This window comes from Trachemys scripta, chromosome 3, assembly GCF_013100865.1.
Source record: "Trachemys scripta elegans isolate TJP31775 chromosome 3, CAS_Tse_1.0, whole genome shotgun sequence".
In the NCBI taxonomy this organism is placed as follows: Eukaryota; Metazoa; Chordata; order Testudines; family Emydidae; genus Trachemys; species Trachemys scripta.
Window position 1 is genome coordinate 13,026,363 of NC_048300.1, and position 23,982 is coordinate 13,050,344.

The 23,982-nt window shown below is 39.8% G+C and overlaps 1 protein-coding gene across 9 annotated transcripts in view; it reads right to left on the minus strand.

The window, feature by feature from the left end:
* The window catches only part of TASP1 (taspase 1), a 171,791-nt gene that overhangs the window by 41,506 nt on the left and 106,303 nt on the right, over positions 1-23,982 (minus strand). For 7 of the 9 annotated variants that reach the window (XM_034764141.1, XM_034764145.1, XM_034764143.1 and 4 more), the window contains one exon: positions 14,038-14,148. The exons of 1 other annotated variant lie outside the window; for it this stretch is intronic. In XM_034764141.1, the coding sequence (XP_034620032.1) occupies positions 14,038-14,148 (111 nt within the window). Of the gene's footprint in view, positions 1-6,357; positions 6,432-14,037; positions 14,149-23,982 lie in introns of all 9 variants that reach the window. One more of the 9 variants, XM_034764148.1, reaches the window with a different exon arrangement.

The window sequence follows — 23,982 nt, forward strand, 5'->3', positions numbered from 1 at the left end:
GAGGGCGCGGCTGGTGCAGCCCACCCTTTGCCTTGGATGAACCCCTGAGGTGGACCAAGGGACATTACTACTTTCAAAGCCTCTGGCTCCGGATGCATGGTGAAGGGTATAGGTCTTAGGCAGTGCTTGCCAAACTTGGGACGCCACTTGTGTAGGGAAAGCCCCTGGCAAGCCGGGCCGGTTTCTTTACCTGCCGCGTCCTCAGGTCCGTCCGATCGCGGCTCCCACTGGTCACAGTTCACTGCTCCAGGTCAATGGGAGCTGCTGGAAGCAGCGCAGGCTGAGGGACGTACTGGCTGCCACTTCCAGCAGCTCCCACTGGCCTGGAGCAGCAAACCACGGCCAGTGGGAGCCACGATCGGACGGACCTGTGGACGCGGCAGATAAACAAACCGGCCTGGCCCGCCCAGGGCTTTCCCTGCACAAGCGACATACCAAGTTTGGGAAACACTGCTCTTAGGAGAATAAAATAGGGACCATCGAAGAACATATCTTTACTGCAAACTGTTTAGGTAAAGAATGTTTCTTATTCATCTAATTAAAAAGAGGAAAGAATAAATTCATATTTCTGTATTTAGAACTTTTTTGGATAGGTACACTTATTTTCTCATATTACTACATGACTATAGCTGTGCTAAAGGAGTTGCACGTATTTTAGAACAGCCATAAAGACAGTGTACATGAAGAGTTCCATCTGCTTAGTCAAGCTATGTTGGATGCTAGATAGGTTTGATACCACACACATCAGGGTCAGCTATCTAAAAACACTGATATAAAGAGGATCTTGAAACTATTTTAGTCCTATACATGTTCGTGCTATGCACAAGGGACTTGACTTTGTAAAGTGCTGAGTGCCCTCAACACTTCCTGAACTTAAAGTTTAGAACATATTTTATCCTCTTAGATCTAAAAACAGCATCTGTTGCGAGCAAGACATTAGGGAGAAAAGAGGAGTACAGACTGCTAAGGGACACACGAACAGCAATTAAAAGGAACACTTGGCAGAGCATTTTTCATATTTGTTCAGCTATTTTTAGAAGTTTTAAAAGACATGAAAACTTGAAATGTGTTTTACTGAAATTTTATCCTGTATATTACATTCACCATGGTGTGTTACTAAAAGGATAGGACCTAATAGTACCCACACTGATTTTGTTTAATCCACATTGGGCTCTTTGCACATATCTTAACATAAAATTAAGACTTTAGTAAATGTATTCTATACTGGTTGCCTGAAAATGTATTTTATTACAGTGGAAAGATGCGGATGCTATGCAAATCTGTGTTTGGGCCACTGGTTTGCAAACATAACCAAATTCTGCTCTCATAGACCAACACAGGTTTATGTTGGCATAAGGAGGAAGAATTTTGCATACAGTATCCAAAGATATAAACCTGATGAATCAAGCCGATAAGTATAACAACCCACCGCTGTGAAAAGACAAGGTGCCCTTCAGTAGCTTTGTGCAACAGATACATAAATTATATTTTATCATGATAGACATTATCACCAACTTAACCTAACTTCAGAATTTAATAATTCAGCATTTTATTCCGATTTGACGGTTTGGAAGTGCTATGAAGTGATTTCTTACATATATTTGTGTGCCTTATTCGTTTAATCTAATAATGGCCTCCAAAAAATAAAAGTGCCCCAATTTTCACAGCTCAGGACTCACTGCTCCCATTGAATTCAGGCTAAGGCTGAGCATCGGAGGGCTCAAGCCGACAGGTTTCCTCTCAGAAACTGCATGACAAGCAAGTTCTGTCTGTAAATTGAAACCCTGTAGAAAACCGACCAATTTTAAGGGGAATCTAATCCTTATGAGAGGCTGCTAGATTACAACCCCCAGCGCTTGATCCACCGAACAGATACACAATAGTGCAAGGACACGAGACTTGACCCTTCTGGTTTGCCTCAGACTTCAGCCTTAGTTTCCAAGTCCATTTAAAACTTAGTCTTTGCCGAGATTGACAAAAAGAGTGCCCAATTGTTGTGGTGTATTTGGTGATGGTGGGGACCTGCCTATTAGAAACCCAGGCTTGGTGCCAACTCTTTATTTAGAGCATTAAAGATCGGATATTGGGTGATAGCTGATAGGTAAATCCATTCTAAAGCAAATGTGAAATTCAGCAGAAGCAATGTTCCATTTAGTATTACCAGCTCCACGGACTAGCCAGTCCCCCATTAGGTGTATTGTATTTAGATCTACTGTCCTCCATACTACAGGAACCACTACTAGCGTCATTGTAATTAACATTTTATGTCTTGATAATTTGGATGTAAACGTTTACTATGGAAAGGTATAAGCACTTGAGTGGCAAAACTATTAAGCAGTACTGATGGAATGCAAACAAAGTAATACTTCCCAGTTTTAAATACGTTTGCATTAGGTTACTAAAGAAGGTTCAGGGGCCATTAGTCCACAAGGCTGTTCATTTTCTACTACGCCACTGGACTAAGCCTGTGCACACCTCAAATTGAAATGAAGTCATTTGCCCTGTCTATGCTGATGCTTTGCATCACATTAAATTTAGTGTTAAAGCTGTACAGGGTATCTTTGATAATGGTAATTGATATGAATACACGCTAAATGGAGAGTCAGGTTTTGATTTCATGCACCTTCATTTGTTAAATGTGTAAGCACAAGAAAGCATCTGGATCCACAGATCTCTAAATTTTAGGATAACAAAGTAACTGAAACTACCACAGCAATTTAAAATAAGTTGGATTTTTAAAGAAGCTGCAGCAAAAATTTGTCCTCTGCTTGAGACTTTACATGCCAGATTTTTAAAGACATTTATATAATTGAATATAGTGCATGCCATTAAAAATACGTGTTCATTTAGGAGAACCATAAACAGACCCTTTAATACAGAAGTAGAAGCAAGGCCTGCTAAAGCACATACCGAAAGGTATTTTTAAAATGCTCTCCAGTGTCAGCAAAAAAACCTTAACAAAACCCACAAGAGCAGTGAGTGATTCTAAAGAGAGATAATTTCATTTAAGGAGCTGTATGCTCATTGTCTGAAGCAAATGATGAATGTTGTAACAATGCTTTTTATTAAAGCTTTCACGGTTCTATTTATATTTGATATATACACACATGGTATCTACCTCCACATATATTACATTAGAGTGGTGGAGGGCAACCTGTGGGCCACATGCAGTCTGTCAGGGTAATCTGCTGGCGGGTTGCCAGACAGTTTGTTTACATTTCCATAGCCGCCCACAGCTCCCAGTGGCCACAGTTCATCGTTCCCGGACAATGGCAGCTGCGGGAAGCAGCGCAGGCCACAATGACTTGCTGGCCGTCGCTTTCACAGCTCCCATTGGCCGGGAACGGCAAACCGCAGCCTCTGGGAGCTGCGGGTGGCCGTGCAAATGTAAACACTGTTGCCCACCTCTGCATTAGAGGGATATTTAAAAAAAAAAAAAAAAAAAAAAAGACACACACACAAATAACTAAACAATGCTGTTTTGATGGCGAATACCTATGAGGACAAAGGAGGATCTTGACTATAATTTCAGATTTCCAGTTTTACAGTTAACTGTATTAATCAGATTCTGGGCTGAAGAAAAGGAGAGATGTTAGCTTCTTTACCAGTTGGGCTGGAAGCTCTCAAAGGACCCCTTGGCCCTTTGGCGGTTTCATTTTCATGGCAGTAAGCTACAGAGCTCAGCAAATAAGGTGGGTTGTGGGCTTTCAGAGCAAACTTACCAATGCATGGAGTAAGTACTGGCAGACCCTGGCTCTTCACTTTAAGCTTTTGCTTTCCATATTAATAATGTAAATGGATGCTAGTGTTTTTAGGTTGCTATTAAAAACAAAGTACTTTTTACTAGATTTTTATAGGCTTCCAAATTCCAAAAATCAAAGACTTTAAACCAACTAATGAGTTTCATGGAGAAAATGAAGACAGCATTTCCATTCTCTTTTTTAAAAAAGAATCACTAGCCACCATGATAGGGTTGGAAAGGACCACCTGGCTCATCTAGTCCAACCCCTTGTATCAACCATTAGAGTTTAATAAGGTGTTAACTAAAGTTTCGCCTGGAGCACACGTTCAAAATGTTTTAGTCTGTATTGCTTCTATTAACTTTTTAGCCAGTTTTATTCCACAAAGGAGTGTTAACAATCTTAACTTTATTTTTAAAAGCGTATATATACTTAAAATATGTAGAGTATGTTTACTGTTAACATGTAGTATGTTTCTCTCACTCTAGGACTGGTACAGCCTTTCCTCAGTAGGATCTCCCCCTGCTCACATGGGAAAGGGGCAGCAATGGCTCTATGGCAGTTTTCTCCCCCTCCAGACCACCATGGATGCTGCAAAGGTTCTGGGAGATGGGATGGCCCCATGGCAGAGCTAGGAAGTGGCCATGCTGTGTAACTTTGTCCCCTGGCAGTCCAGTGGCTATCTGAGCATGGACCTGTTCCCCATCAATCACCATGACCAGTGTGGTATTACGAGAGCTCCCATCCTGGGAGCTCCAAAAAATGTTAAACCCTTCTCCCGAGAGTGGGGTTTGCAAGGTTCTCTCGTCAGATTTTCCTGCCAGAGTTTGCTTGGCTTTTTGAGCTATCCTCCTGAAGTTCTCTTTAGGAAGGTGCAATCTTAGCAACTGAAATGTCATTATAGACATCAAAATACAGCCAGGTTTACTGTACCTTGAATCTCCATAAACAATCAGCAACACATCTTCATTAGCACTATAGATGAGTCAATTACATTTAGTGTTCATAGCTCAAGTTTATATCTTCAGTCTACCTTGCTAAATATTATTTGGTACTGGTGTCCAGGGCACAGTCACAAAATGATTGCCAAGAAGAGAGATTTCAACAGGATGGTCCACACAGATGCGATTAGGACACTGAAGACCAGTTTGCTAAAACTTGTTTGTTCTCCCCACTCCCCGCCCAAAATGTTTACTTTATAGAACAGTTATGATCTAGTATTTGAGAGTATATAAGAATGTTAATAGCATGACATCTTTTTTTAAAAAGGATATATGCAATATAAATTACACTGCCAAAGAGCAATGCCTAAGTTATGCGCTTGCAAACATCCCTATATATTCATGGAAGTGATAGTGTGGGAAGCACAGAGGATGAAATTCCTCTTGCTGAAGACCAGTCACTAGACTTAATGGGGATTTGAGTGGTGCATAGGCCCTGTGCTGGCCCCTTCACGGGGTAAATATTTCACTTAGAGTGAAAAACACACAAACTATAAACAAATGTTAAAAATCTATTTAAGATGGGTGTCTAAAGCCTCCCATCAAAAGATTAGGAAGTAGCCAATTTTAATGAATATACTGATGTGGAGCTTCATTATTTTTGTTTTTTAAACTGAAGATAATTTCTCAAATTACTCATGGGATTTTTCCACCATGATTCATGAGTTACAAGATCATCTGTAACTCATGTCAATTACAAAAAACAAAAACAACCCAAAAACCAACCAAGAAATCCTGATAACTGGTGATGTAGACAACATTGATCAATTTTTCTAAAACATTTTTCTCTGCAGTCTATAAAACTCTGAAATAACAGTATCATTACATGTTTAACATTCTAAATCAGGAAATTAGATTTCAAAACTTGGCCAGCCAGGAATGGGTAATCAGTAGTCAGTTTTCCTTCTCTCCCTCCAGGGAGAGGATGGCTTGTACATGAGGGTATTAATGTGAAAGCACTAGTGAAAGGAAGGTCAATAGAATACTCCTTGGATTTGGAACAGAAGGTGTTGAAATTAACATTCTTAAATCCTGGGAGTCTTACCCTTACCATACAAGCCATTACTTTGTACCTGAGGAATGGTGTTCTCAATCATGATCTTGATCCCAGCACTTTAGAGGATTTTAAATATTCTGAGCCCAAATCATAAAATACCTTGAAGATAGAGACCAAGATCTTGAATTTGATGTGATACTGTATGGAAAGCCAGCAGAGACCACAGAGGACAGGTTTGAAGCATGCAGCTGTATTATGTATTAGTTGAGGTTTCCAAATAGCTGCTGTTTTCATAAGCAGGGTAGAATGTTTTGGTGTAGTCAAGTCAGGAGTAACAAAGGAATGCAACAACTGAAGTCAAGGCATAATCCACCAGAGAAGGGTGCTATTAGACAGACAGCCATAGAAGGTAGAAAGTTTTACTTGCAGAAGCTAGTCTGCAAGAGCTTGGTGTACTTAAAGAATTCAGGAGCATTCAGTCCTCAACGTGTTTTCCTTCTCCAATAAGCATGATCTCCAGTTTCCGATGGTTCAACTTCAGCTGGATAGTATTCATTCATAAATTAATCTCAGACTGGCAATTGGCAAATCTGGTCTAATGAAGATTAGGTAGACTTACACATTATCTTGACACTTGGGTTCACGGTCTCTCACCATTTCTGCCAGTGGTTGAAGGTAAGTATTGAAGAAGAGCTAAAAGAGAATTGATCCTGTGAGATTCTGCACCTTTGCCACCAGATGCCATCTTCACTTGCAGTTCCCCATCCAAACTCTTTAGGGGCATCCCTCCAGGAAGATCTCAAACAATTTCACTGCCTTTCCCTTGACCTCGGCAACTGCCCTCAGATGGGACAGAAGTATCATGAACAAATGCTAGAGAGAGGTCCACGAATATGAGAATAGATGTCTGCTCACCATCCTCTGACATCAAGAGATTGTCCATTACCACCGCTAATGCCATTTCTGTTCTATTCCCTGGACTGAATTCAGATTACACAAGGTCTCAGATAATGGATACTATTAATGAACTTGAGCTATAACCCTACCCCTATTTAGTTATTTTCCATTGAATTATTTAATGTTATAGTTAAGTGTATACAAAATGATACATAAATGTTTTCCAATGATAATTAACAAGAGCAGATCAGTTATTTCATGTACAAACTGTACCCTAAAATACATTAATACAGCAACCTAGGCAACAAATATTTGAAAATATTTTTGCCTCCTAGGACTCAAAAGCATCAGATTCTGTTTATAGTTTTCAAAGGGTTTTCTTTAATACTTTATAAGAAACTCTAAACTACAATTCATAATATTTCCATGTGGACAGTTTGAATCTCCTGCCTGTGAGATGGCACAAACGTTTACTCTCAAGTCTGCATTCCTCAAACTTGGCCACATTTGAAAGGAATGGATGAGTAACAAAATCCACTGTTTTGTATGAAAGATATTTGTGTTTATAGAACATCATACTTATTCTGTGTACCAATCTACTGCCCTATTTATTACATTAAACCCATTCCATTTACAAAAGTTTAAATTTAATTTCCTCACCTCCTACTCAATCAGAAATTGTGTGTTATCCATAATATTTTGGCTCTAAACAAAGAGATGAGGGAAGCACATCACCTGCTGTTTAAACAGCTCCAAGTGTCTAAGCCAGGCATTCCCTAATTGGAAGAATTCTCAAGGTTCTGCGGAGATTTCAAGAGTTCTGTAAACAGGAAGCAAGGATCTGATGGCAAAGGCCAAAATCAGCAATGCAACGGGTCCAATGCAACTACATTTTTACTTTTGACTATCCACTTCAGTTCTCCCTTGCTAAACCATTCTTTTTGGCTTGGTCCAGAACTATTTTATTAGAAGTTTAATGTGGCCACAAAATACAAGTTTAAGAAAGAGGAGCAAAAAAACCAGCCATGCTGTCTGTAGTAGGCTATTAACCTAATTTATCCAGTTATTTCACAGTAGAAGGAAAACTTGTATGGTATAATATAGCTTAAGTAAGTTTTATATCAGTGAAAATCAAAATCTGTGAAAGTTCACAAAAAAATAAGAGTTACTTAGTTTAAGCCTAATATTTAAGCATAAATTTTCCCCTTGGGTAATATTTTGCAAAAATTAATGTTGGCCTGATTTTCAGAATTGCCAAGCACTCACAAAACTGCACTGTTAAGTTTGAGACTCCTCAGTTGATATGTTACTGGAAGCAGTAATATGCAGCTGGATTTTCAGTATTCATTCACAGATACCAATATGCATTAATAGTAAGCATGAGTAATGGATCAATATCTAACATGTGCCAAATGTGTTTTGGAAAGCAGTGACTGAGAATATATAATAAACAGGTTTTAATTACAAACAGGCCTAATGCACATTACAAAATAAGCACACCATTTTTTTTTCCTCTATTCTTAACAAAAGCAATGAGCATTTTGACAACGAATGCTGTTCATTTAATCTGCTTTTTTATTTGAGTCTTTCCAGGAGTTTTGGAAACATGAATGAGTTAACTCACAACTTCTGTGAATTTGGGCACTATCATCCCTATTATAAATGGGGAAGCTAAGGGATACTGAAGCAAAGTAACTAATTTAAGTTCACACAGCACGTCTGGGACAAAGCCAGGGACTGAACCCAGAGTCTCCGACTTCCAATTATGCTTGTAATCAGAAAATCTTCATCTCCAGAAAGGATAATAGCCTTTAAAACCAAGTTTAAGCACAGTCCTAGTTCAAAAATGTTATTCTGTCCCACCTAACTAGATTAATAACACACTTTTCATTCCACATGGACTTTATTCCTACTTTGCCAAAATCTGCCTCGCTGAAACAGCCCCAAGTTTGTCACTACTGAATGGCTTTTCTGTTCATCCTGCAGACCAGCTTGTTTATCTATGGCTTCTAGCAAACCTTTCATATAGTAAGATGTTTTTCCAATTAGTCACCAAGAGGAATAGCTGCTTTTGGAGGAGTCTCCTTAATGTGCAGTCAGTACAGAGGATCCTAGGTAGACATAGAAAAAAAACTCAAATGCCCTATCACACAAAACTTAAGTAAATCTGCCCATCTTTCTCAGTCAGAGTTTTCTATGACTGGGAAACCCCACGATAAAACTGTATGTAAACACTGCTCTTGTGTTGGTATTGTCATAGCCTTACTGCCACAAACTAAATTAAAAGAAGTCTACTTGTTCTCCTTCAATATCCTGGTATTTCTTTTAATCTTTTCAGAATAGGTTCATTTAGATCAACTTTTTTAACTTAAATTTATGCCCACAGACCTCATGTTTCCTTTCTCAAGACTTTTGCTGACTATCTTCTGTTTCTTATTCCTCAGTATTTGTTCCTTCAATATCGCACTATTCTAACCTATTTCATTCATGTTTTCCTCCCCAGCACACTTTCGTTTCTACTCCCAAAGCCTTGTATATAGCATCAAGGTCATGAAATCCCAAAGGTTATGCACTTGCCACGTGGATCAACCGGGAAACCATAGATGATACTCATTATCTTGTCCTATCTGGACAACCTACTGACAATACATTCCCCAAGACTTCTACAAATTAAGTTTACATTGCCGAAATGCTTGTGCAGGAGAGTTCCCTATGAAACACACACAAGCACAGCTTTTAAGAAAAGCCATTATACAACAAACTGCATAACAAGTGAGGATGAGTAGGCAGGAAAAGATCCCAGCTCAGCAAAAGTACCTAACAACATACTTAAGTCCCATTCACTTTAATGGGGCTCAGTGCATTGCTGAATCTGGGGTTCAAAGGACACACCGAGGACTCATCCTTCTAAACCCAGGAAAGAAACATGATAGTCCTGTTTTCTCCACAATCCAGTTCCCTTTCTTACTTTGATTCCATTCTTCTCTCTCCAGCCTGTCCCTGCACCCTTGCTCTAAATATCTGGTGCCTTGACCTGTATATTGTGGATACAACTGGGAAGAGCTTTGCCTGTCCTGAGCAGCCAGCACTGAAAACTACCAACAGATAGGAATATTGAGGGGGTTAGAGTTTACTAAGGTTTTCAGGATCTTTACCAAACACCATTTCAATTTTCTCCATTATCCTCTTCACTATTAGCACCATAGGTGAAGCAGATAAAAGGCTAGGTAGAGTTCAATGTAATGATGTCCTTTAACATTGTTTGCACTGGTGAAATCAGTCTTATCATGGAGTCACAGACAGTTCCCTTAGACACTCCAGTCTATCTTGCCACCCAGGTAAGCTGGACTATGTGATAAATGGTCACTTAGACCAAAAAAATCATAAAATATTCAGATTGCACCCAGTCTCAAGAGACCAATTACAAATGCAGGTCAATTTCCATCCTAGATCTCACACCAAAAAACAATGTTGGCAGCCAATTCTATACTAAACTAACTAATGACTTATTAGCTAGCTAAAAGGAATGAGAGTTATTGAGAGGTTAAAGCAGGTAAAAATGTATGTACCAGTGAGTCAGAGTTTATACTTTCAAATGGAACAGAGATGTAGTAATCTGCCAGTTTCCCAAAAGTCTCTCAACACTACCCAGAAAACTCTGGGGATCTCAGTCTTCTCATTCAGTTATTCTATCCTATTACAATCCAAACAATCCAGAGAGGAAGAATTTTTCCTTATGTTCATACGTACAGCATTTTCTTATAGTAAAGAAGCTGACAGAATGACTACCCAAGCTTTTTCTTTGATGGCGGAGAGAGAGGAATGCATTTAGTCTTTGTGAGCGATGATCAGAGAGCAATGTCCACTGGCCTTCAAATGCTTGAGAATTAGCACTTTCCTGTTAAAGTTCTTCATTTGCATTACACAAGGCTTCTTTCTCATTAGATGCGTTATTTAGTTGCATACAATATAAATGTTTGCTATTACATTATAACAGGATACAAATAAGTGAAAACCATGTTAATAACATCCCGTTAGTTTCCATGAAGTTTAAACACTACATACATTCTTACACGTTTAACAATCGCTTTGATGTATATACCAATACACGAGTGAACGGGCCTGGCTTCCTGCTACGAGTTTATAAGCTGATGCCTACGTCTTTGCCAGAGGTGGTACTTGGCTTACCAGCATCACACGTGTAATAGCCATTTAAAAATAAAATAGTTCACTATACAAGATTGCTTCAAAAGCTTCTTACCACCAAGAAACAGTAAGTTACTGGAGAATCATGGCATGAGTATTTTTGCTTGAAGTAATTAAAAAAAACCACAAATCAACCTAAAAGAATATCTATTCCCCCACCCCCGCATTTGCCACTTAACTAGCTCCTGAGCTTTTGGCCTGTAATCAGCTGGTTAGCACACAGTATTATTATTAAAGAACTATTTTTGTCAGCCGTTTTCTTATGGTTTGGTGTGCAAATAAAAAAAAAGTTCTGGATCTAACAAAACTCTTATTTCAATTAGTAATATAAGAATTCTAGAGAGCATATAATGTCTTGAATTGGGCTACATTTAATCTTTCCCTTTACATTTTCCATTACAGTAAATTAGAACTGCCAAGAATGGTTTTTTAAGACAAAGATTTGGATCCATATCACCAGCATTTGCCCAACACCTTCACAATACTGTTCTGAATTAGACAGTAATGTTATAAAATGGGTAAATCTTGCCTACAATATAGCTATTTGTCTTAGGCAGATTACTGCCCAATTCTGTGCCAGTAGGCTCAGGGGTATATGGTTAAATGTGCTAAAAATATATTTGTGCTACTTTTAAGCCGACACCATCTTTGTTCTGTCTTTGTACAGTGGCTAACACAATGAGGTCCTGGTTCTTGACTGGGGCTCCGAGGCACTTCTGCAATACAAATATTCTACCAGGACCTAAAGAATTGCATCTCTCCCCATATCACACAAATTGCAGTGGTGGTCAGATGCAGTGCTCAAGATGGAGATCTAGCTTTCTACATGGAGAGGAGCTAATGGCAAGACACTTGCAGTGAAGACCCCATAGGCTCTAAAACTTGCTTTCCCCTTTGCTTTCTGAACATACTGTAAGATATATCTTTTCTCCCAGTCATGGGAGAACAACATCTGAAGGGATGAGTTTTGTCTTAGCCAAAGCTGTTTATTACTGATCTTAATTATTCAGGGATAATTAAGCAGCATATTGTTCATATACACATTTTACAAGAATGAAAATTTAGCATTGCAAGGGAACCCAGAGCATGGAAGGGGCATCTACCAACTGATTATTTTTACAAATCATATTAAATAAAGTACCTGTGTAAACAAGTGGTTTTTTTTTATCATAACATAAATTAATTTCACAATATTTTCTTCATTTTCAAACTTCACCTTGGGATACAGAGATACAAATACACACTAAAATATAAAGCAAGGTGAAAAGTCTCTCTTTGCTTAAGGTAAAGTTTCTGTTTCTGACAAATAAATAAAAGGAAATTTCCAGCAAGTTATAAATATTTGGTCAACTAAAATCCTTTTAGTTGACCTAAATATCACAAACAAACACCTTATTTACAATTTCATGTGATTTTGCCATTTTGCTGTTTCCAGAAAACCTTCAGGAAAGATCATGAACATTTCAGTTCCACTATAATAACTTGACAAACTAACACCAAAATTAAATATTACCTCTTCAGAGCTTCAAGTTGAATACCCTAATCACAACTATTATTTGGCTTCCAGAGCTTGTCTCTACCACCACAATCTAGTTCTCCAATTTTTCTTGACTTTGTCTCACCTGGATTTAGGGACTGAGCCCTTTTTGCACTGCAATAAATGGCACCAGACAGTGTAATATTTTCAATTATGACTAGCCAAGTGACATTTAGAATATTTAGGATTTATATTTTTAAACAACAAACCAGTAAACCTGACTATACCTTGATGACATAGATTTAAGCATAATCAGAGTTTAAGAAATAGGATTAAAGCAGTAAACTGCACACAGTGCTGCTTTCTTATCATCAGAGTTAGCTTCAGGCCTGGTACCAGGCACATTATAAAATGTATCGGGTTTCCATTGCCCTCTCTTTGTTCTAGCAGTAGCTAGAGAAGATAGTGATACTCAGACCTCAGTGGTTCAGGAGCCAAATTAGTGAGCAACATTACCCAAAAGAGCCACAGCAGTGTGAATTCATTGTTTCATTTATTGCATCCTGATTGGTTAATAATTAAATCACACCGTGTTTTAATATCATGTGCTGCAAAGAGGTGCAGAAGACACATTAAAGAACCACTCTCAGCTCCCGAGTCTCAGTTTGAGTATCACTGTGCTAGAGGTTCACACACCTATATATTGTTTGTGTGTGAAGGTTTGACATGGTATTTCTAGATTGAAATAAAAATAAGTAATTAGTTGCAATTAAGAAGTTTTCCAGTAAGGCACTGCCCCTGACCACATCACCGAGGAGAAAGGTACTTGCACACTTAAGAGACATATGACCTATGCTCAACTGCTTAGGAACTTAAACAGTCCTTATGTTTCTGAATGCTGTAAGATTAGACTACAGTGAAGCTTGACATATTACATATGTCAAAAGTCTCACTGTAATCCATGGTATCTCCTGGACTCTAGGTTTATCTAGAATTGATTAGAATGTGAAAATCTGACGCTTTGGGTGACATTTGTTTTCTTACTTGATTTTACTGAAGTTTTGTACTTATATTTTTCATACATACATACAACAAAATAGTCAAAAATATGTGACACAGAATGACTGAATACGATTCACAACTGTAATCATTATGTTAAGGAGGAAGGAAAAAAACAATCAGCATTTGCCTTTTTTATTTATTGTCTTCAGTGAAATCTATTTCTTTTTCTGAAAAAAATTAAATTATTTAATTCACAAACCAGAATCTGTCCACACACAGGATTTTTAATCAAAAAATAAAATGGATCTTAATTTCCACTAGGTAAAAAAGGGGGCATGGGAAGAAGCATTTTATAGCCTCTATGATTATTAAATCACTAACTCCTAACAAACTCACTCTATACTATAGTCAGTGATTCAACCTAGAAAATTCCTCCCTCTAAACTATCTGTTCCCTGGCTTTTAACATTCAATGACTTCCCAACCAAGGAATATATTTCCCTTTCCTGTATGTATTTTTCTGTGGTTTAATTTATCATTCACTAAATACATTACAACATACTACTTAATCTCTGTCTACAGCTTCAAGACCACCAAATAGCTCCAAGAGGAATTGCAAAAATATATCTGATTATATTTCAATGGACTGTTTTTCTTTTCAAACAGAAATGATAAAACATGTACGGTTAGGCAATTTTCTGATGAATTGTATACTTACTAATAAACTTGTTTTGCATAGTCTCTAGCAAAGCCTGGTGGGCATCTTCTGTTTGCAAAGCACGTGAACATTCTCTGGCCAGTATGGTCCTTACAAGGTGCTCTCCACAACCTACACAAATATCACCACCAAGAATAATTAGAATATAGTTACCATTCACAGGTACTGATAGTTCTTTTATAACCACACAGTAAAGAGCTGTATTTGATAGAGGATTTCACTATTGTATTAAAGGTTCTGACATTGGTTCCTCTGCAAGTCCAAATATCAGCAATCGAACCTGACAGTATAATTCACTTAAAGCTCCATGGTAAAGACACACAGAGAAAAGAGGCAAGGATTAAATACACAGAAAGCAAACAGGTGAGGAAAAGGGGTAAGAAGAAAAGGGAAAGTATCATGGTGTATGATTAATCATCTCCCTCCAGATTCTGCAACCATAACTCAGATGAGTCATCTACATACAAGTAATCATACTGGTCACTCAAGTGAATAATTATGTAATCTAGCCCTTAGATTAGAAGTTTGTAAAGCACAGATCTACCTTACACAGATATCTTCTGGTCATTACATAAATGATATAATATTACTAAATGTAATAATCTGAGCTCAGGTTTTAGAGCCAAAAACTTCCAAACTTAATCCCATCTTTACCACCACCTCCCGGTATGATTTAGCCTTTCTGCCTCAGTTTTCCAATCACAACATGGGAATAAGGGAAGTTTACTTGTAATTAGGTTTTTGAAGGCACAACTGCTCTTGGGTTTTATGTTTCTTGCTAAGAACTCCTCTAGCTCACAAAACTTTGTCTTAAGGAACTGAGAGTGTTTCATGCAGACCTTTAGTCACTGCCTCAATGTGTTAACATAGCCTTCTGCAATTTACTGACAAGCAGGAAGAAAAGTTACTTAACCCATGCTTCTGGTGTATATGTTAGTCTTTTCATCTGTTTTTTTCTGCTATGGTATGCTGTATGTCTATAATGGTCCTTTAGTATGTACAGTTCAGTTTAAGTTGTATGCTGCATGTTTATTACAACTATGTTTTCTTGGACAGGAGACTGAATTTGTGATACTTTTTGGGCATAAGATATTACTATCCTATTCTTTCTTCCAAAAGCTGGCAGGTTTTATTCCACTAGTCAGTGGGAGGATCAGATAGCAATGATCTAAATAGGCCCCAATTACACTGCTCTATAGCCAAAATGCTTCTGAAATAAATGTAGTCAAACTTTACTAATTCTGGGTCACTGAGAACGAAAATGATGCTTAAAATTGTTGATTGGCTCTAGTTTTCAAGATATGCTATTGGGTCAGTATATACGACCCCTGACTTGGGAATGGCGGAGGATAAGTGAGTTATAAAGGGAAGGGATCTCAATTTAAACCAGAAATGACTAAAATACATCTTTGACTGGATCTATGAATAAATCTATGACTGGGTTTGGACAGTACTTGCTTTTTAGGCAAAACAATGAATGATGCAATCTGAAGCTGGTATTGCGTCATACATGATATGAATTACACCATGTTATTCCTAGAAGTCATGGATGATGCAATCATAACGAAGCTTACATCACTCTGCTGAACAAATTGCCCTATATCAGCTCTAGAAATCATACAGTGTCATGCTCTCTTATTTGTCAGTGTTTGATTTTGCAAAGGACACATTTCTGTTTAGCCAAAGTGAGCAGAAATGCCTCGTACTTGTGTGAATAGTGCAGATAACTTCTGCTGTGTTTGTGGTGAAGTGACTTTTGCATCACAAAAGCGCGGTATAACCACTATGGTTAAGAAAACCTATCACCTTTATTTTGGCTGCAAAATTGGAGATCAGGACAAGAGGTGGGCCCCACACATATGCTGCAACACTTGTGCAACAAATCTTCGCCAGTGGTTGAACAAGAAAAGGAAATCTATGCCTTTTGCAGTGCCAATGATTTGGAGAGAGCCAACAGATCATACCAGCAATTGTTACTTCTGCATGGTGCCTCCAGTTGGGAAAGGTGTGTCAAAGAAGAAAAAGAGGACTGTGCATTATCCAAACATTCATAGATTCATAGATTCTAGGACTGGAAGGGACCTCGAGAGGTCATCGAGTCCAGTCCCCTGCCCGCATGGCTGGACCAAATACCATCTAGACCATCCCTGATAGACATTTATCTAACCTACTCTTAAATATCTCAAGAGATGGAGATTCCACAACCTCCCTAGGCAATTTATTCCAGTGTTTAACCACCCTGACAGTTAGGAACTTTTTCCTAAACTCCCTTGCTGCAGTTTAAACCCATTGCTTCTGGTTCTATCCTTAGAGGCTAAGGTGAACAAGTTTTCTCCCTCCTCCTTATGACACCCTTTTAAATACCTGAAAACTGCTATCATGTCCCCCCTCAGTCTTCTCTTTTCCAAACTAAACAAACCCAATTCTTTCAGCCTTCCTTCATAGGTCATGTTCTCAAGACCTTTAATCATTCTTGTTGCTCTTCTCTGGACCCTTTCAAATTTCTCCACATCTTTTTTAAAATGCGGTGCCCAGAACTGGACACAATACTCCAGCTGAGGCCTAACCAGAGCAGAGTAGAGCGGAAGAATGACTTCTCGTGTCTTGCTCACAACACACCTGTTAATGCATCCCAGAATCACGTTTGCTTTTTTTGTAACAGCATCACACTGTTGACTCATTTAGCTTGTGGTCCACTATAACCCCTAGATCCCTTTCTGCCGTACTCCTTCCTAGACAGTCTCTTCCCATTCTGTATGTGTGAAATTGATTTTTCCTTCCTAAGTGGAGCACTTTGCATTTGTCTTTGTTAAACTTCATCCTGTTTACCTCAGACCATTTCTCCAATTTGTCCAGATCATTTTGAATTATGACCCTGTCCTCCAAAGCAGTTGCAATCCCTCCCAGTTTGGTATCATCCGCAAACTTAATAAGCGTACTTTCTATGCCAATATCTAAGTCGTTGATGAAGATATTGAACAGCGCCGGTCCCAAAACAGACCCCTGCGGTACCCCACTCGTTATGCCTTTCCAGCAGGATTGGGAACCATTAATAACAACTCTCTGAATACGGTTATCCAGCCAGTTATGCACCCACCTTATAGTAGCCCCATCTAAATTGTATTTGCCTAGTTTATCGATAAGAATATCATGCGAGACCGTATCAAATGCCTTACTAAAGTCTAGGTATACCACATCCACAGCCTCACCCTTATCCACAAGGCTCGTTATCCTATCAAAGAAAGCTATCAGATTGGTTTGACATGATTTGTTCTTCACAAATCCATGCTGGCTGTTCCCTATCACCTTACCACCTTCCAAGTGTTTGCAGATGATTTCCTTAATTACTTGCTCCATTATCTTCCCTGGCACAGAAGTTAAACTAACTGGTCTGTAGTTTCCTGGGTTGTTTTTATTTCCCTTTTTATAGATGGGCACTATATTTGCCCTTTTCCAGTCTTCTGGAATCTCTCCCGTCTCCAATGATTTTCCAAAGATAATAGCTAGAGGCTCAGATACCTCCTCTATTAGCTCCTTGAGTATTCTAGGATGCATTTCATCAGGCCCTGGTGACTTGCAGGCATCTAACTTTTCTAAGTGATTTTTAACTTGTTCTTTTTTTATTTTATCTGCTAAACCTACCCCCTTCCCATTAGCATTCACTATGTTAGGCATTCCTTCAGACTTCTCGGTGAAGACCGAAACAAAGAAGTCATTAAGCATCTCTGCCATTTCCAAGTTTCCTGTTACTGTTTCTCCCTCTTCACTAAGCAGTGGGCCTACCCTGTCTTTGGTCTTCCTCTTGCTTCTAATGTATTGATAAAAAGTCTTCTTGTTTCCCTTTATTCCTGTAGCTAGTTTGAGCTCATTTTGTGCCTTTGCCTTTCTAATCTTGCCCCTGCATTCCTGTGTTGTTTGCCTATATTCATCCTTTGTAATCTGTCCCAGTTTCCATTTTTTATATGACTCCTTTTTATTTTTTAGATCATGCAAGATCTCATGGTTAAGCCAAGGTGGTCTTTTGCCACATTTTCTAGCTTTCCTAACCAGCGGAATAGCTTGCTTTTGGGCTCTTAATAGTGTCCCTTTGAAAAACTGCCAACTCTCCTCAGTTGTTTTTCCCCTCAGTCTTGATTCCCATGGGACCTTACCTATCAGCTCTCTGAGCTTACCAAAATCTGCCTTCCTGAAATCCATTGTCTCTATTTTGCTGTTCTCCCTTCTACCCTTCCTTAGAATTGCAAACTCTATGATTTCATGATCACTTTCACCCAGGCTGCCTTCTACTTTCAAATTCTCAACGAGTTCCTCCCTATTTGTTAAAATCAAGTCTAGAACAGCTTCCCCCCTAGTAGCTTTTTCAACCTTCTGAAATAAAAAGTTGTCTCCAATGCAGTCCAGGAATTTGTTGGATAGTCTGTGCCCCGCTGTGTTATTTTCCCAACATATATCCGGATAGTTGAAGTCCCCCATCACCATCAAATCTTGGGCTTTGGATGATTTTGTTAGTTGCTTAAAAAAAGCCTCATCCACCTCTTCCACCTGGTTAGGTGGCCTGTAGTAGACTCCTAGCATGACATCTCCCTTGTTTTTTTACCCCTTTTAGCCTAACCCAGAGACTCTCAACACTTCCGTCTCCTATGTCCATCTCTACCTCAGTCCAAGTGTGTACATTTTTAATATATAAGGCAACACCTCCTCCCTTTTTCCCCTGTCTATCCTTCCTGAGCAAGCTGTACCCATCCACACCAACATTCCAATCATGTGTATTATCCCACCAAGTTTCAGTGATGTCAACAATGTCATAGTTGTATTCCATCAGCTATACGCCCAGTACCCCACGGAGAAGGACTGCCGGTTCCTGATGCACCAGAATCATTCTCATTTGAGTCAGACGAGGAAGAGGAAGAGGATGAAACTTCTGGTCCTGAACCATCAATGTCACAGGACCCACATTTTCTCCCATCCTCCTCCTCTGAACCACACCTCATAACACAAGGTGAACTGAATGACCTTGTCAGGGATTTGGAACTACCCAAGAGTAAGGCAGAGCTATTGGGCTCCAAACTACAGCAGTGGAATCTCCTGGCAGGTGATGTTAGGGTTTCCATGTTCTGTGACCGTCAAAAGGATCCTGTCCCATTCTTCTTCATGGAAGGTGATCTTGTAGCCTGCAACAACATCGATGATGTGATGGCAGCCCTCAACATCGTTCACGATCCAGATGAGTGGAGACTGTTCATTGATTCATCGAAGACGAGTCTTAAAGCTGTTTTACTGCATAATGGCAATGTTTGGCCATTAATTCCAGTTGGTCATGCAGTCCATATGAAGGAAACCTATGACAACATGAAACAACTTTTGAGGTGCATAAACTATGACCAACATCAGTGGCAGCTTTGTGGCGATCTGAAGGTTGTTGCTCTCTTGCTTGGTCTGCAGACTGGATACACAAAGTACTGCTGTTTTCTCTGCGAATGGGATAGTCGTGCAAGAAATTCCCACTACATCAAGAAAGACTGGCCACTCCGACAGTCATTGGAGCCTGGGAGGAAAAGTGTTCAGCATCCACCACTTGTTGAATCAAGGAAGATTTTGTTACCACCCTTACACATCAAGCTGGGTCTGATGAAGAACTTTGTCAAGGCCATTGACAAAACACAAGCAGCTTTCAAGTACCTCCCTGGAAAATTTCCAAGGTTAAGTGAAGCTAAGATAAAGGAAGGTGTCTTTGTTGGTCCTCAGATTCGTGAACTTCTTCGAGATGATGCATTTGACCATGCACTGCGTGTCAAGGAAAAGACAGCATGGAAAGCCTTCTAGTAAGTGGCAATAAATTTTCTCGGAAACAACAAGGCAGACAACTACAGGTTGTTGGTGGAAAACCTCCTCAAGGTATACAAAAGCCTTGGTTGCAACATGTCACTAAAGATACATTTTTTGCACTCTCATCAAGATTTTTTTCCACCGAACTGCGGAGCAGTGAGCGATGAGCACGGCGAGCGAGTTCACCAGGACATTGCAACAATGGAGAAACGCTATCAGGGCAAATGGAGCCCATCAATGCTCGCAGACTATTGCTGGACAGTGACAAGAGATGCTCCATTTAATGAATACAAGAGACAAGCCAAGAAGCGCCAAGTAGACATTGAATAGGACTAAACTATGTACAGAATAGTTTTTTACCTTTTGTTTCATAATCAATTTCATTTATATAACCCTTATATTTGAATTCAGCACATTAAAATACATAATAAATAGCACATTTTATATCTGAAGCAGACGACTTCTCAAAAATTGTAGACCAGTGTTATATCTATCTAGGGAAGCTGAAGTGGGCTATCAACTGTGCTCCAGTTAGCAGCAGCAGCAACAACAACAACAAAAAATAGGCCTCCTAGAGAGTTAGCAAGTCAGCCTAACTGAACCGCTGAAAGATGAAAATTATTTAAAGTCATTTACATTTAGGTCACTAGTTACTGGCTTTGGTCATTAGGAAATCCCATTATCAATCCTCTGATTCTACTTCTGTTTGGTATGGAGGCATCACGTGTAAACTTCAAAAACAAAGATTGTTACAATTAGGGTTACTATTTTGAGGAATTTTTTTTTTCCAGGCACATGAAGGTCCAATGTTTAGTACTGAAAATCTGTTTTTAAAATCTGTATTTTCCATGAATATCAATTTTTTCCATCTAAACCACCACCCTACAAGCACACAGGAGAGATTAGCTATTCTATTCCACAAATAATTTTCAAAAAAGGCAACAACTGTAGCCACACCAGAAGAAAAACATGAAGCACTAAATGTGGTTTTGTTAGGGCACAACTTCATTCACTTAAAATATCAGGGAATACCCGCTCCAGTCCAATTTAGCCAATAACCATATCCCTTCCATAACTAGTACCTGCACTGGACATCTACCCCATTTTTGTAGTTACTAAGTTGAGACATTTTAACCTAACTTCCTGACTACTCCCCGAGCCAGTGAGGAAGATGAAAAATCCACCCTGCCATTCCTTTCCAGCCCCCAAGAAAAGAGGTGACTAGCATAAATGCCCACAGTGGATCATGAGGAAATCTGGTTCTATTCTGATTCCCTGGGTAGGAGGCTGGGTGTTGCCAGCCTCACTACAGTCAGATCCTCTAGGGTCACCTGGAAGGGCAGTCCCTTCTTGCCCAGTCCAGTCACTTATTGTTTCTCCCTGCTCTGTCCAGGTATATTTCCCCCTTCCTCCTCTCTGCCACCAACTGCAGAGGGATCCCCCCCTTTTCTTCCAGTCGGCAGGACAAAGGACCCGCTGCATACAGTTCCAGTGAGGACACTGTTCATTGCCAGCTTATGGCAACCTTACTTTGGCTTCCTGGTATTCTTATGTTTTTTATTAAGTAATTAAAACAATCCCATTAACCTAAAAATCAAGGAGATCTACTGTACAGGTCTTTCCAAAAAAGAGTCTACTGTGTGTTTCCTCAGACTGCTAGAGCTAAAAATGTTATACCTATATTTATCTATTTACTTGATGTCACACACATCTGGAAATTGTGATTTTTAAAACAGGTGCTTAGTATGTCTGGTTCAAGCATCTGCAAATAAAGTACAGTTAATATTTTGTAATTAAAAATATGAGGGTATTGTTTCTTACTTTCTATATGCAATAAAATGCAATTTTATCTGTTGATTCATTTTGGAAAGCAGCTCTAAAAGTTTTTCTTCTCTACTATCACAACCTTAGACTTTGCACCTTGAGTGCAAAACTAATGACAGCAATTGGACTGACCGCTTACTTTTTTATAAACTAGTCAAAATGCTCAATTTTCTGTGGTTCCTCCCACAAACTCCAAGGCCCCAAAACTTTGCTGCTACAAAGCCCATGTGTAATTCCAGCGCAAAAGGCTTCTGCTCTGCTGCTTCAGAGCTTAAAACTCTGGCTTTAGCAAGATGCTCTTCCCTCACTGGTACAGAGAAATAAGTCTATCACCTCATAAGCTCAAATAAGATAAGCTACATTAATGGTATTTTACAAACTGAGAAAACAGCTTCATTGAAATAAATGGGTGGGGTAATAGTAAGGGCTACTAAAAGAGAGCTCTCAAATCAGGGCCGAATTAACCTTTTGTGGGCCCTGCCTTCCCGCTCTGCCCTGAGGCCCCATCACCACTCAGCCTTTTTCCCCTGAAGCCCCGCCTGCTGCTCGCATGGGGAAGGGGGGAGCGAGGCAGAGAGGGGGCAGAGAGGAGCAAGCATCGGGCAGGGCCTCGAGGGGAAAAGGCCAAGCGGGGGCAGGGCCCCGGTCCAGGCACCAGGGCCCCTTCTTAGTGTGGGGCCTGGTGCCATTGTAAACCCAGTACTGACTCAAATCACCAGTCGAATGAATTAACTGTTGATAGTGCTTCAAGATTTCTTTTTTAAATAAGGGCATGAACATTCTTATTATTCTACAGTATTTAAAATATTGCACTTACTACAAGTTACAATTGTTGCTTTGACTCTTCAAAAGGCAGCATAAATTAATGGATTGAGCACCAGGCTTGGAGCCAGAAACTCTTGAGTTTTATTCCCAGCACTGCTATTAACTTGATCTGGTCACGGGTAAATCATTTTTAGAGTCCGATCCAAAATGTGCTGAAGTAAATGGAAAGACTCCCACTGACTTCACAGGTCCTGACCTCTGTGCTTCAGTGTCCCCATCATCTCTGCTGGAGGGTAATTAGTACTTCATATTTTCTAAGCACGTAGAAAGAATCATCCAAAGTATTTTCTCTATATTTGTATGAAGCTCATAATACCCATTGAGACCAAAGGCTAATATGCCAGAAAAACAAACAGCTCAAACATGGTTCAGATGGGGAAGGGAAATAACTGATGGCACTCTCCCAAATTCAGGCTACAACCTGAGTTCTGCAATGCTAAAGTAAGATGCAATTTAAAGTATATTGTGCAGATTTTCATGTGATCAGTGAAAATGTTAAATGCTCATATTTAATGGTTAGGCTTCAGCATTCCAGACTCAGTGACTATTTCAGCCTGACTGCAGACTCTGGCAGACACCAGTGCACGGGTTTATATTTCATTCACATTTTTACTGTGTGATTCTATTCCGAAAAGAGACTGAAAATGGAGTATTCTTACTCAACAGATCTGCTCCCTAGGAGTAAATCAGCACAATCCTATTTCTGTATACAACACTGAATACACAAATTAGCCTGAAGATCCAGAGATAAGAATAGTGTCTAGTTCACTCTGGCTTGTACATTCAAAAGATAGGCTGCCGTAATTTAAAGAGACTTAAGAGTATTTTTAAAGTTCAAAAATTTTAACATTTAAAACAGATCAATACAAAACCAGTGGTCTTCTGGTCTCTCCTCCACTGTGGAAGTAACAGTGGGAGAGGTAATTTGTAGCAAATGTTAGCCTGGAAATAATAGGGTTACCATTCGTCCGGATTTACCCGGACATGTCCTCCTTTTTGTGCTAAAAATAGCGTCCGGGGGGGAATTTGTAAAGCACTCACAATGTCCGGGATTTCCCCCTCCCCCGGCACAGCAGAGCGAGCGGCTGGGAGGGCTGCAGGAAAGTCCCGGGCTGGACTCTGGAGCAGCTGGAGAGGAGCTCCGCCCTGCATTCTGAGCAAGTGTCTCAGCACAAAGTACAGCCCTCCCCTTTTGCAACTGGGAGCGGTTTCTGCCATGCAAGGTAGCAAAACGGGAGCGAGAGCACTTTGTGCTGATACAAGGGCAGCTCTCCCCTGCAGCCAGGTCCGGACCAGGGACCGGGTTTTGTTGTGCAGGGCCAGGGACCGGGTTTTGTTATGCTGGGGAGCTTAGCCACGTGTCCGGCTCGGCTGCACAGAGCCCAACACCCTGTTCTGAGCAGCAGGGTAAGGGGGGGCAGGAGAAGGGGCAGGGAGGTTCTGGAGGGGGCAGTCAAGAAACGGAGGGGG